At 47.8% G+C, this 15,280-nt stretch overlaps 2 protein-coding genes across 2 annotated transcripts; one reads left to right on the top strand and one right to left on the bottom strand.

The window, feature by feature from the left end:
• Positions 1-494: 494 nt before the first annotated feature.
• bro1 (putative signal transduction protein BroA) lies at positions 495-3,654 on the top strand (the record flags this gene model as incomplete). The annotated part of the gene is made up of 3 exons (XM_040958899.2): positions 495-772; positions 828-2,412; positions 2,467-3,654. The coding sequence occupies 3 exons, from the start codon at positions 495-497 to the stop codon at positions 3,652-3,654; spliced, it is 3,051 nt and encodes a 1,016-aa protein (XP_040810721.2).
• Positions 3,655-4,576: 922 nt separating this feature from the next.
• On the bottom strand, positions 4,577-5,462 carry N7455_011313 (uncharacterized protein). Its single transcript, XM_040958876.2, has 2 exons — positions 5,151-5,462; positions 4,577-5,057 (listed from the first exon to the last, which is right to left on the bottom strand). Exons 1-2 carry the CDS (start codon positions 5,328-5,330, stop codon positions 4,656-4,658), a joined length of 582 nt encoding a protein of 193 aa, XP_040810668.2. The 5' UTR covers positions 5,331-5,462; the 3' UTR covers positions 4,577-4,655.
• Between the last annotated feature and the right edge of the window lie 9,818 nt (positions 5,463-15,280).

Below are 15,280 nucleotides of genomic sequence, written 5' to 3'. Positions count from 1 at the left end.
AAGAAGCTCTCTACTTCTGACTGTACTATGATCATTCCCATATATTAATTATCTCATATTACTCAAAATTCAAAATATTTTATTGAATGTCTGTGTTCTGTATGTGTTTCTAGTTATTTGGTTGTTTTGGGGTTTGGCGCCTAGAGGCACGGCTAGAGGCACGGCCACGGACAATCACATCCCACATCTCCCTCCTCCAACACTTCAACATTTAGCACTTCAACACTCTAGGCAACTCTATTCTTTTCTCAAAAATTCTCGCATTATCTCGTCATTTTCTAAGTTGCTTGCATCGAAGAATACCTGATCGGCCGACGTCATTGACACACTAGGGGCATCAGGCGCTGACGTTCCGCCTCCCTTACCCCACAGCCTCGACTCCGATCCCCTCAGACACGGAGCTTCTGACCATCCCTGCCCCGCGCTTTTTTTTTCTCTCACACAGTTTTTGTATTGTTGGATGGGAGCATATCGCTCCTGGCAACCACCCGACAATGGCTCAGTCGCCGATGCTCTCGTGTCCGTTGAAGCAGACCAACGAGATTGATTGGATCCAGCCTCTCAAGGATTACATTCGACAGGGCCATGGCGAAGACCCCGAGCAATACAGTCAAGAATGCGCGACTCTCAACCGGCTTCGCCAGGATATGAGGGGTGTAGGGAAAGACAGCGCTATCGGTCGTGATCTGTTGTATCGATACTACGGTCAGCTGGAGCTGCTGGACCTCAGGTTCCCCATCGATGACAACCACGTCAAGATCCCTTTCACATGGTAGGGGTACTTTTCCCGTGTATGTTCCACTTGTGCTTATATACTTGTCCTTTAGGTACGATGCTTTCACTCATGCGTCTACCTCGCAATTCTCCCTGGCCTTCGAAAAGGCATCCGTTATCTTTAACATCTCCGCCATCCTATCTTGCCATGCTGCCAGCCAGAGCCGGGCTGACGATACCGGCCTCAAGACCGCTTATCACTCTTTCCAGGCATCCGCCGGGATGTTTACATATATTAATCAAAACTTCTTATACCCGCCATCAACCGACCTGAAAGACGACACCATCAAGACACTGATAAATGTCACACTAGCTCAAGCCCAAGAGGTGTTTTTTGAAAAACAAGTGGCAGATCAGAGGAAGCCTGGGCTCTTGGCCAAGCTCGCTGGACAGGCAGCGTACCTCTACTCACAGGCTGCGGAGATAATGCAAAACTTCGTCGACAAGAATGTGTTTGACAAGGTCTGGACGATTGTTGTGCAGGCTAAGGCAGCACATATGGGATCAGTAGCATCATATTATCAAGCGGTTGCGGATAGTGAGAGCGGATCTCATGGAATTGCTATTGCTCGTTTACAGATGGCTGATAAGCAGTCCGCCACTGCTCTAAGCTGGGCAAAGACGTTCCCTTCGTCACCTCCAGCGGACACCGGCCTGACGGCAGAGTCAGGCTCCAACCTCTTGGACCTCATCAAGCATAATCAAACAAATGTGCAAGCTTTACTTGCTACTATGGTCAAAGACAATGATTTCATCTACCACCAACCAGTCCCTAATGAGGCTGGTCTTTCACCAGTTGCCAGGGTTACTGCTGCCAAGGCGATTCCGGTTAGCGAATTGTACCAAGGACAAGATATTAGTCAAATCATTGGGCCAGACTTATTCAAAAAACTGAGGCCTATGTGGGTCACTGAGGCCGCCAGTTGTTACGAGGAAGAAATGGCCGAGTTACGTCGAGTTGAGACTGGAAAGGCCGAGAGTGCCAATCGTGATATAGCCGCTAAATTGGGCTCACTTGAACTGCCAGACACCCTCGAGGTTTTGAAGGGAGGCATGAACCAGATGTCAGTGGACGAGGACTTCCGTCGCTGGTGTTCAGAACTTGCCGGCCACAATCCCTTCCGCAAGGCATTCGACGAGTTGCAGGATCGCAAAGCAGAAGTACTATCCCAATTAGACCAGTGCTCAAAGCAGCTAGATCTGGAAGAAAGCGTGTGTGAGAAGATGCGCTCAAAGTATGGAGCAGATTGGAGCCAGCAGCCCAGCTCTCGACTCAATACCACGCTTCGAGGGGATGTCCGATCGTATAGAGATACCATCAATGAGGCCAGCGCCAGTGATTCTCAACTGTCTTCCACACTTCGGCAGTATGAAAGCGATTTTGATGAGATGCGGTCTGCTGGCGAAACAGATGAAGCCGATGTTCTTTTCCAGCGAGCCTTAATCAAAGCCCGTTCAAAGCATAGCAAGAGCAAGGACGGTGTCACCAGTCCGGCAGAAGGTACTCTGCTAGATGATGTGTATGATGAGGGTGGCGCCTCTATTGCAGAACAGATTGCCAAGGTGGAGAGTTTGTTAAAGAAACTGAACCTCGTGGAGCGGGAGAAGTCCCAACTGCTCGCAGATCTCAAAGTGGAGGTGAGTGTCCTAACCTATCTGTCTACGACAACTTTCTAACTATATGTGCTTTAGACTCACAAAGATGACATCACGGAGCGCTTGATTCTTAACAAAAAGTCCTTCGTCGGCCGAGAAAAGGAATTCTTCAAGACAGAATTGGAAAAGTTCCTGCCATATCAGAACATACTCGTGCAGGCGAATCACAAACAATCATCTTTGATGAACGAACTCACAAAGATACACGATAGCCTTCTTCAAGACAAAAGAGTTCAATCCGAGAAGTCGAAGTATGAGTCTATAAAGAGACAACGCAATTCCGTGATAGCTCGGTACAAGAAGGTTTATGAAGCATTCCATGGTCTCTCGTCGGGTATCAAGCAAGCACGGACTTTCTACAAGGACATGGGTGAAAACGTCGACAGTCTCCGCAAGAATGTCGAAACCTTCATCAACAACCGCCGATCAGAAGGTGCCCAGCTTCTCAGCCAGATCGAGCGCGACAAGGCCATAGGCGAAAATGCCGACGGTCTCCGCAGGAATGCCGATTCCTTCACTAGCCGTGACAATTCCAGCGGTGTCTCAGAGCAAGAAGATCGCGAGCGAGAGAAGCTGCGCCAGCTGATGGAGCGACTATCAACGGAACCAAAGAGCTCCTCAAATTTACCCTCCACAGGCTCCGCAAAACCGCCCTCAAAAGTCAAGTCACCACCCCCGCCCGTCCAGACACCGGCATATGGAACCACCGGTCCATCTCCAAAGCCGTCACCCCGCTACCCGCCTACCATGCCAGGCGCACCCCTCTCGCACTCTCCAGCTCCCTACGGGCAGTACATGGGAGGTGGTCCAGGAGCTTACCAAGCCCAGCATTTCCAGCAAGGCGCCGCAGCTCCCCTATCGGAGGGCTACAACCCCATGGCATATCCTTACCAGACCCCCGTGTCCCCACCCCCGAACCAGCAATTCTTCTCTCAAACCCCGGCCCCGTACGGTGGCTACTCAAATTCCGGCACGCCGGCTCCTGGCGCTGGCCCTCAGTCCTCGCACTATATGGCTCCCCAGGGCTACATCCCGCCTCCACCTCCCCCACGCCCCCAGCAGACAACATACCCTCCTACAGCAGGTGGTATATACCCCTCTGGTCCTGGTGGCTATGCGCAGACCAGACAGTACGGGCACCACAAGAACCCCTCGCAGTCGCAGCCACAGTCACAGCCCGGCTCCTCCGCCGATCCATGGGCTGGTCTCAACGCCTGGAAATAAGGTTGACTTCCCTGTATCCGGGCAATTGATAATACTGCCTACAGTGCGGGATGGAATGGGCTAGATTCGGTTGGACCTATTTGGCAAAATGAAACATGGAACATGTACCGAAGGAGGCGGTTGGAAGGGAGCCATATATCTCGGCGTTTGTGGACTTTTACACCTGTTGCTTTGAGGTCGCCCTCGATTGATTCTTTGTTATTTCGCGGGATTTTATTATGTAGTCTGAACTGCTTCGTTTGGGGGGCTTTTGTCCCTGTTCTCACGTTCGGTTTGGATATCTGTCTTTTCTGCCCTCTTTGATTACTGGAGGGAACATGCACGCTCTTATGTAAATGACAAAATGAAATATACTAGCAAGTATGGTCCTGCGTTCTCGAATTAAGGTTTGTTCAACGCGGTGCTGTGCATCTTCCCGATATTAAATGACGTATGACAAGAATAGTCAGCTGCTTATGCGGCCTTGTTATGTCTTTTCGTTGGTCTTTTGGTTGGTCTTTTGGAAGCTCTTTTTAGATGTGTACGAAGGCGGTAAAAAAGCGCATTCAGGAGACTTTTCTATGTATAACCTTTGATTGTAACCTGTCTAGGTACCTATGTACATATATGGTTATCTTGTCTGAGTATTCGATTATGGTGTGCAAAGTATACATAGTAGAAGAGAGGGAGAGAGGGGGAGGGAGAGTCCGCAACTCGCAACCCAAGAAATAAAGATAAAACAACCAAGATAAACACACTGAACGCCAATGGGTATCTTAATATAGCAAAAGAGAACAGGCCGCCAGATCCCCGAAGCAAGGCAACCTAGTAAACCACACACGCCATGTATGTTCACCGCACCGAACCGAGCGCACCGTCAACCAGGACAGGCCAGCACCAGCACGGTGGGATAAGAAGGAGAAAAGCCTTGGCTCCACCCCAAGCCCCGTATAATCCCATTTCCCCTACTACGAGGGGAAAGAAAAGAGCAAGGGACCAAAGTAGGACACTCGCCCCTCATCTTACGGCTGAAACCGCAATCGGAACTGTCTCCCTCTCCTGTCCTCACGGACAGTGTACAGAAACCGCGCAATGGTTTCCTGTTCAGAGAGACCAGCGCTGTTGAAGTGTTTCCGGACAACAAGCGCAAACTGATCTTTGCTCACGCGGTCCTGGCCGACGGTGCGACGCAGCGTTGAGTCAGAGAGGGAGTCCGACGAGGTGTTTGTTCGGTGGGAGTGGGAGTGGTTCTGAGATGAGGAGGATTGAGCGCGGCGGGCGGCGAGGGAGGTTGGTGAGCGAAGGCCGACGCCTTGCGAGAGGATTAGGCGGGAGTAGTCACTTGAAAAGGCGGAGGGCGTGGGAAGTTTGTGGACGTGGCGGTAGGAGTGGAGGATTTCGAGGGGGAGGTCTGTCCAGGGGAGCTGTAGGGGGGGAAGGGGGATTAGTTTATGGTCTGTTTAACTGGGTTGTGCGTTGAGTTGCGATTGATCGATCTCTTTCAGGATGAAACTTACTCGGGGTTGTTCTTCTGCGTGCTGGTTGTCCACGACGGGCGCGCTGGTAATCAAGGCTTTCTCTTTTGCAGCAGCCGGTCTGCGAGACTTGGTGGCTTTGTGGTATTCTCTTGTGCCGCTTGAGGCTTCGGACCTCGAGTCATCCACGATAGCTGTGGTGCGCTGGCGCGGGGGTGCCATTGCGTCCCGGAGCTCGAGGCTGGAGGGATATTGAAATGGGGGTGTTGTTCAATGTCTAGGATTTGGATTGAGGGGTTGCTGATAGGATCAAATCATACATAGACTCGCTGTATAAAGTAGATTGGGTGGATGGCGCTCTTAGTCTGGACCTGACACTTGAGATTCTCGTTTCCCCGGGCGGCCGGGTGTGGCAGAAACGTCATTTCTGCTTCTGGTTTAGTGCCTGAGGTGAACATTGGAAAGCAGAGATAAGGAGTAATCACGGAGAGTATTTCCTAATTTGGTACTACTGCCCGCAGGTACATCGAAGTTGACTTGAAAGCCTACTTGTAGCTGCTCTGAAGCTCTGGAGGGCTTTTTTATACATTCATACACTCATACTTGCATTTTATCTTATCTCATATCTGCCGCGGAGTAACCCCATGGTAATTTGTCACATTCTGCCAAGTTGACTCGTCTACATCCATATGTCAAATTATCTCAACAATATACTCATAGACATCCATAGTCTAGACCAGATAACACAAGGCTGTATTGCGGTCTATATCCTTTGCTCTGAAATTGGTACCTTTCTATTTCACTGAAAGCTGAATACCCGCATTTGCGCCTGTTGCTGGGATTCTGTCAATGGCTGTGGCTTTTGGACCTTTTCCCTCTGGATTTAGAAATCGCATTTGCAGTGGACTTGGCATTCCACCGGGAAGCTAGCTGTAATCCAGAGTACTGTCGCAATCTATACTGTATGCAATCACTAGATCGTTAGCGTTAGTTCCAATTTAACATGCACCCAAACGCAGCGAGGCAACGTGAAGTATTGTATGCGCTAGAGCCGTTGTTTTTGCACTACTAAACCCACCGAGGATGAAAACCGCCAACCATAAAGGAGACTAGATTAAAATGTGCAGTTACAAAGTAGGTAGCATAAGATATACCATCGTCTTTGGATGCTCCCCCAGAGTTCGCACCCTACCTTGTTTGTGTGTCTGGTGCTTTCACATCACTGTTTCTAGTGTCACATGCGACTCGACTGCTTTGAAATACGTACAATATATCGTCTGCTGCTTTGGTGGTGATAGATTCCCGCCAGCTCATGATTTGCGACCAACTACCTTCAGTCTTCGCTCGATTTGGTGATTGAAAGTGCCTACTGTGTTGTTCCTATCTTGGCTTGGGCAACAGCTTCAGCTTCTTCTTCTTCTTCTTCTTGAACAAATCCTCTTTCAAATGCTGACAGTAAAATTCCAGCTGCTGCACTAGAGAAGGAGATATTTAACTAAAGAATATGTTCCATCCCCCAAGGCTCAACCTCTATCATTTATTCCCCCAACTGCCACCATCGAAGCATTGATATAAGAATTTTAGCACTAATAGTTCTAATAGAGATCGACCACCAGCAATAGTTCTGAAATTTCTCCAAGCAATTAAGGTACATCTCGGGTTTGAAGTTCCATGTACTCACCATGACCGCAGACATTGAGGTCGTCCCTGCCTTAACTCGCACCTGCCCTAATCACACCTGCCCAAACCATGATGGCCTCGCAATGTAAATCCCCCCTCCTCCCCATGTCTCCTCTCTCTTCTTTTACTTCTTCGGCCCTCAGCCGACACATGACGGTCTGCTCTCTTTTTCCGCTCATCCCATTTCTCCTGCCATGTCTCCCAAGCTACGTTGGTCGATCCCCCCGGACGCCGTGAAGGGGGCCATGGATGCGCTGCAGAGATCTTTTGTACGCTTCCTTGTAGATGAGGTCCAGGCGTCCAGTTGTGTGGTGAGCATCGCGGATGTCGCATCCGGCTGAATCGTTGGCAAGTTCTTCCACATATACGCGAGGTCACAAATGCCTACGCCTACTCGTACTTGGTACGGGGCGTAAGCCGACAACAGTGGCTCCAGGCTCCTGGATCGGTGTTCGGGGGAGGAGGCTGGTGGCCCTTCAAGCACCCCATCATCGCTGTACGGTAAATCCGTGGTTATGGAGGGGTGCTCTGTAGTAATGCTTCATGGAATTAGATCGGCGCAGACAGAGGGGAAGGAGCTGTAGCTGTATTAGCAGGAGGCGCCATTTACCTAGGCTTTGATGCTATAGTGATCTTGCATACCTTTCCTTATAAAGGCGGAAAAGCTTGCCGACTATACGGCCGGAGGTAATACAAATTCGAGTTAAATATCATCTGGTCAGAGGCTTTGATCTCCTTTTCAAGGAACTGTATGAAATATCGTTGTTGCGTACCTAACGCCCCCTTCACAGCATCTAGAGGGATCGAGAAGCGAAGTTTTCGGAATATAACAAAACGAACAGTGCTAGTGAGGAATTAAAACAAACCGGCATATATCAAAAGAACAGAAGAAAAGGTTACAGAGATCAAGAGTTGGACAAGGAGTTGGGCATACATACATCCAACAGAAAGTTACCAGCGGGCGTGTCATAGACTCATGAGACGTCCGAATATCGATATAGAATGAAGAACCTCCGACGCCAAATTAGGGTTGCCTCTCTTTTCTTAATTCTTAAGGTTTTTGATCTTTTTACAAGTTTTCTTAGAGGGGAAATGCTTAAGTGCTATATACCGCTTCCTATAGAGCCTAAAAAGTGACTGATTATAGATGAGATCAAATTGATGGTTTTTTCACATTCGCATTCAGAACCTCGAGCATCTGTGCAGTTACGGAATCTCTCTGTTTCTTTTCGCCGGGGTCAAAGCGAGTATCTGTAATTCATGTTGAAAGGGAAAAACATTCACAGCTATTGTACGTAGGCTTATTAGTCGAATAGAACGTCCAATAGTTTGGAGAGTATGAGGGATTGAAGAATATATATTGTTGGCTGAAATACTTAGACGGTTCTCTCTTTTAACATAATCGATTCTGTTTTCAATGATTAGTATAATCACATCTCTGTTTGAACCTTTAGAGCTTTTGATATTCAATATTTTGACATTTCCTTTCCCGAAGAGGAAAATCTAGGGTTTGAAGAGACAGCGAGTCGAATCATACACTCCAGATCTAGACAGCAAATTTTTATCAGACCTCCACAACTTGCCTGTACAGAGTGGCAAAACTCCACAGGGCCTCACCGCTACATGCGGAGTAGACTGGGCATACTCCGTACAAAACCCGGAGAAGAAACAGGATATGTCCCAAGAATTACCTAAGAGCTATATCCGAGGAACTTCCGTTATCCCGAGGCTCTCCCATCCCGAGGCTTGCACAACAATGGAAGACAAGCATTCTGTGCAGCGCTATTAGACGGGAAGACCCTAGGGGATTGCCTGCATGGGCAGTAGGTCCGCGCATCCAGATCATCCCACGGCTCACCCCAGACTTCCAACTTCCGAACCTCGGAGGAATTTCGGGGGTGGTACGGCAGCTAGGAGTTTTTTCTTCTCAAAAAAGAAAACCAGCCCCCCATACAGCTGATACAGTATGGAATGATAATAATAGGTGCGGGTAGTGTGGAGAGTACCAAACCAATACCTGGGCCAAAAAAAAAGAAAGAAACCGGCACGGTGACTCGCTGAGAGAGAACCCGACTCGGCACGGCAATGCCGAGAGAATTTCGCCCGAGTTGCGTAAATCGGGAGGCTCCAGAGACGGGAACTGACACAGGGGGAGAGAGAAAAAAATATCAAGTCTCACCGAACCCCTTTTTGAATTATAGTTACTTGACTTAGTGTTTGCTCCGTGAAAAAAAATCTATTTCCTTGAATTTGCCATCGAGTAGTTCTTCATAGTGTCTAAAACTACTCCGTACAAGGTACATATCTCCGTTTATACTACACATCAGACCAAAATGGATAGCCAAGACATGGCATACCTTCCTCTTTCTGACTTGGATAAAATAAAATAAACGCCCCCCCTGATCATCGTGGAGTTTCGGTAGACTCCCATATCGGCACTAAGCCCCGCAACTAGGAAAAAAAATGCCATAACCTTGGAAGTTTGTGCGAGAATGTCACCATGTCATCCTCCGAGATCACCCGAGGATTTTCTCTGTCCAGCTAGCCCTATGGGCTGATGTCGTGGTCTGGTACCTGCAGAAGAATGGTCTAGGTTATGAGCTCTGTCGTCATCTTTCGCGATATGTACATGGTCATATAACATACCACATACAACATCCTTAGGTCAGATTAGTGTTTATATCCGGGTCAAGTTGAAAGAAAGACGTGCTTAATACGTCTCGTATCTGAATCTCTTATCAATGTGGGCAACAAATCTGGAGAAAACACATGGCCCCCCTTTCAATGACGCCATTTTCTCGCTCCTCCCCAAGGTACTTCGTACCTACACATTTACATACTCCGTCCACAATGCAAGGCATGCAGCCACACACATATTGGCGCATTCCAGTCATTCTTATCAAAACCTCCACATCCCGCATTCCAGACTTGAGCGCAAGCCAACAAGATAAACACATGATTTCCGCATGTGAATATGTGAACATGTGAAACTCGCAAGCTATCACACCTGTGGAGATCTGGACCCCCCCGCTTCACGGTATCCTAATGGGGAAGACAGAGTCCGGAGCTCCCGCAGTTATGCTTTTGTGTGCCGGTTTCCAATAGTTCAAACTAATAATCCAATAATCCGATAATCCAATTACCAAGAAAACCCCCCATACACGTGCTAGCGATAGCGCAACTGGTTCGGAGCGGACTCCTCCCGCGAGCGAGATCAAAAATACGCCAATATCGATCTCGGGGATTCGCCCGTTATGGTATGTGTTTGGGGCGAAATGGGTTAAGCCACGAATCCCACTGTGTGATTTGAAAGAGGGAAAGAAGGGTTTAGTACGGAGTACTTGGTACCTTTTTTCCCTTTCTTTGTCTACCCCCCTGTTTCTCTAGTGGGTTAATAGGTTAGGAAGGTTTATTCCCACTCCCACACCCTTGGAAATTCTATCCAAAGCTAGGATCTACTTCATCTCAGACTAAGTGATCTACTGCATATGGTACCTGGTTGTAGCGTCCTCCAAGACTTAAATTACATAGAAACTGTGGCCGGTGTGGATCGCATGAGCGACAGGGGCATTGTGTTCCGTATGTTGATCCCGGCTTCCGCGAGTGGGTTGAATTATGGTACTCAGGCAAATATGGGGTAAGAGAAATGATGATAAATCGCTCAGTGGAGTTGAAAAGATAGAAAATTTTTTTCTCCCCCCTCTACATGTACGTATGTAGTGCCCGAGTGGGATTATGGTGGAATGGGGGGGAGTGTCGGGGTTTCACCGAGAACTGGACACGGCAATGGACAATCTTCCCCGCCTCAGCTTCTGTTTTCTCTTTTTTTTTTTTTTTCGTTGACGCTATCTATTCCCCAGAATATCACATGTTCTATAGTCTATTAGAACATAGATTGTAAATAGCAAGATAGGGTGTAATCTCCCGGACAAATGTAAGAATTCCACCAATGGTCTGATCGCGGACTCCGGAATAGCGGCCCCGCATATGGTGATATCAGTGTGAGGCCATTTGCGCCGCTTATTGGGTGCCAGGGAGGGTATTTGTTCCAGAAGGTGTGGATCGCTGATCGCTCGCCTTGGCTGAAATTTGGCAATAAGCAAGAGAGTGAGTGTCCGTAAAAAGTCCAAGATAGGTAAAGATGGGGTTGACCTCGATTGGGAAATCCCTTACGTAATCACATGCAAAACCCCCGAGCTGATTAGGGTTGCACCTGTGAATTCTTCAAAGCATATGTGTCTTCTTGAGGAACATTTGGAGTAGCCTACGTAGAACTAATACAACCCCCCACGCTGTACAAAGTACCTGCACCCGAAAGGACACCCCATCATTCCTTTGAGTCTTGTGGAATGTTGCTCCAAAACCAAACCTACCCCGGATTCTTCCTTATTGAAACTACTCCCCCGCATCGAGACCTGCCAAGCATTACCAAATGTCACCTTGAGACACAATGAGACATACTACCTACAACTGTACTCCACAAGTTATATATTGAAGCATCCAAAACCACCCTATTCCCCCTTTCGCAGCCTACCATCACCCGGCGTAAAATTACGTCTTTGTCTTGCTGACAGGTGGCGCCTCGCTCGGTAGGATGGGTTTCAGTCTCCAGGCAGCAAGACAGGACACAGAACCCAGCGGCAGCAGCGCAATTGGAAACAGAGCGCGCAAAAGTCGAGTCGATCCCCCTGTTGTTAGTTGGCGTGTCACTTTTTTTTTTATTATTATTTATCTTTATCTTTTGGCTTTCTCTTAGGCGCTTTCAGCTTGGGTATTCCTCGAGCTGAGACGTGAGCACGTCATGACTCACACCGTGTTGGATGTCGTACAGCCAGTAGCAACTGCTGAGTCCCATGTAGCAAGGGGGGTGCGGGCTGAAAAGGGTCGCGTCCAGACCCGGACTCATGCCCTACTGGCTTGCACTAGAAAATCTCTTTAGGGTTAATATCCAGGAAGAGGGTGTGAATAATAAAGAAATATAAAAAGTATTCCCCATCCTTGTCTCTCAAGCCCCCTCGAATGTTATCTTGCGTGACGATCTGGGGATGTGCGGGGGTGTTGATAGGGAACCGTTAGGTAACTAGAAATAGATCTCACTGGTCGCCGACGACATCTTGACTAAGAAGATATGTTGTAGGTACCCTCGAGGGCTGAATCCCAGTCCTGAAAGAGCTCGGATGGAAAAGGAATTCCGCACGGAGTACATCGAGGCTCCGGACTAATAACGGAGGGAGTCCGGGGGGATCTCCATGTTCCCAATCCAGCATTATTGCGTTCACTCTTTTCATTTTGACTTTTTCATTTTCTTTCCTTTTTTTTTTGCCCTTTCTCCCTTTTCCTGTTGTTTCTGCTTCGCATTTCGTCTCTTTATCTTGGCCCTATTTTTGGTCCGTGGGACTGGGTTTTGCTTTTTCCCCCCATCCAGGATCGACGTACCCGCCCTGTGCGCGGGTCTGCATGCCAGAATAATGAGATTGATCAGCGTTGTCGGAGTGAAAAGTGGGAGGAATGCTGAGAGTGACGAATCCCAATCTAACTTTCATGGCATGAGCGGTAAATTCAAGTTGATATGTTTGCAAGGCTATAGGTAGGTTACCTCAGGCACAATATACACTACTCCGTATATTGCGGCGTTTCCCTAGATGGCGTGATGGATCGACCTTATGTGGAGGGGCGCCCCCATGACGATAGCGATATCGGAGGATCACATTCTAGGGGCGATCACGACGATCAAGGTAGATTTGGCAGAAGGATTGAGATGTCAGTCGTAGATCGCTTTCTGCGGGTGCGGTTTGGGGTCTCTCCCCAAGGGCGTATCGCCGGGGGATTGTGGGGTAGGGATAAGATATGGAGTACGGAGGACTTTACATATTTTTATGTTTTGGAGAACGGTGATCACCGGGTAAAGCGGCATGACAAACTTGGTAGATCATGTAAAAAAGAAGACTGAATTGTCTGGGGCGTATACGGCTTATGGGATGAGGTTCTGTAGCCGTGATATTGCGATTTTGGATAATCGGCGATTGGAACTACCGGTTTTGATTTCCCCCACCTTCCACTATCTACAACGTACTCCGTATTTCGAAAGATAGTACGGAGTACGGGGTAGCTTTGTGGATCTTTCGATTGTGAGGACCTGGTTAGGAAAGTGAGTCGAGTTCTGGGGAAGGAAATAGGTCGGGACTTTGAATCCGATATGCCTGCTGTTCTCTGTAAATATGATTCAATTTCTACTACCCCGTGCTAAGTACGGAGTACGTAAAGCGTAATAGATCTTAGTGAATTCGTCACCTGAAACAGAAACGCCTTAGACCCTGGTTTCATGATCCTTAACAAATGTACTATGTACACGTCGCAAAAAGTCGGCAAAAGGCGGGTAATTGCTTGTAGACTCGTACCTGCTTCTTGGATTAAAATTAATACAATAAAATAAAATATTAAATAAAAGATCAAACTATCACTTCCTGCAGATCGCCACTCCGAATCCGGACTTTATCTAGAATGGTGCCATATCCATATTCCCCGTGGAGAAAAATGGAGAACTCCAGGTTGCGGCAGTGTACCGTCGGGTATATTTGTGAGCTCATTTTTATTTCCTAAAAACCCAAGAGAACAGGGATTCGTGCGATTTCTTCCAGATCCCCGTAGAACTCAAAAGTACGAACTCGGCAGTCGGGCCGGCATAAGAATCTGGGCCCTGGTTACTACCCGTTATCTTTGTCTTTGCCTTTTTGTCTGTTAAATCATCCTGATTTGCCAAGGGGGGACATTAGCCAATATCCCCAGGGAACTGTGGAGATCGGCTGGATTTGCTGTTCCGGGGGTACAACTTCCGTTAAGATCTGCCACTAAAGGGGGACCCTACCCTGGACTTTTTACTTACTACCAATTGTACTCTGGATAACAATATACAATATAAAAGTAAGGTAGAGGTGCCCATATACATCTTACTGTTATAATGTGATAACGGAGTAGTGTATCCCGGACCCCAAACCCCAAAGATAACGCCTTATTATCAAAAGGTAGACCGGGCTCTCGGCGAGACGGCCTTGCCGAGTGGGCGTATCTTTGCCCCCCGTCCGTTTGTCCCGCACCTCGGCCCTTTGGTTGGCTTCTTCCATAAAGCCGGGGGAACTTCGGATGAAAGTAGCCTGTAAGCGTGTCATGGTTGCCTTCCAGAGAAAGCGTGAACATATCCCACACACTGATAGGAGAATAATAAAATATATACACATGCATATTTTAATATATTTAATAGATTTAATATTATCCTGGGAACAGGGGCCCCCAGACCCCCGGTTATTACCCTGCGAGATTCAGCCGGCCAAGAAAAGGAAATCTACGCCCCCTGGGTCACTTTCTATACTTGGACGTCTTGGCAACTTGGGGAGACTGCTGTCTTCTTGCGCAAGGAATGCAGCTAAATGCTCATCGTGCAGGGGCTGACACTGGCACATCTGGTCCCTTTGTCGAGATACGCGGCTTTGCGGCTGCATGGCAGGTGCATCAGGGCTATCAATAATTGGATGATCCGCGCCTATCAAAACTGTTGCTTCGCTTTATCGTTCCACAATCAAATTTGGGAGTCTGTTTAAAAATAAAAAAAGGGAAATTCATCATATCTTACCCCAAAGTCCGGGGGATTGTCGGCGAACCTGAGTGGAGGATTCCAGGGTTTTGTACGGAGTATGGAGTACAGTCAATATACGATGTAGGGTTCCGGGGGATGATGATTCCTCCGGATGATGAAGCCATAAAGGAATTTGGGGTGACCCGAGTCATTTTCGTGCCTCATGTTTTTATACTGGATGACCTGTTGATTGTGTTTTTCGCGTGACTACATGATTACAAAAAAATTAACCTTGTGAGATTTCACCTTAGTCGACATCATCGATGATCCTCGCTCTCGTCACTCCGTGACAGGATCAGATGGTCCCCAGGATCTCCATTGTACATGGGTCTGGACTGGTCCGGCCTAGAATGATCGTAACCCCCAGACTTTGACCCTTCTGGAGGGTATCTCAAGAGTTATATACTGTTACGGAGTACGGAGTATACATATATAAATTTATAATCTGGAGTGCTGGAGACCCCAGGTTCTGCTCGTCATCAGCTCTCCGCATGCCATCATTTTTTTATCATCCACTCTGGGTCGCTCGTCATTCGGAGATAGGCCAAATCAGAAGGCCAGTAGAAATTCCCAAATTCCCCATGTTCTTGATAAGAAATTCTCCAGAGGCGCGATAGCCGGATAGGGACACGCACCCTCACACCACACGGTTCTTCAGGAAAAATGCGAGTCCCCACATTTTTGCTTTATGCAGTTACGTAGTTTCTTGATTCTTTTGGGGATATTCTTTTGTACATTTTGTAAGTATATGTTACATATTAGAATGATGGATGTCATTTTATATTTAAATGTTTTTTAAAATAGTTCATTAATCAATTGTATCTATAGTATATTTGCAACTATATGAGGTTGATCGGTGTAC

This window comes from Penicillium solitum, assembly GCF_028829755.1.
Source record: "Penicillium solitum strain IBT 25940 chromosome Unknown utg000009l_segment0_segment0, whole genome shotgun sequence".
In the NCBI taxonomy this organism is placed as follows: Eukaryota; Fungi; Ascomycota; class Eurotiomycetes; order Eurotiales; family Aspergillaceae; genus Penicillium; species Penicillium solitum.
Note: the sequence above shows the minus strand (reverse complement) of the source record. Positions and strands in the feature narration are given on the sequence as shown.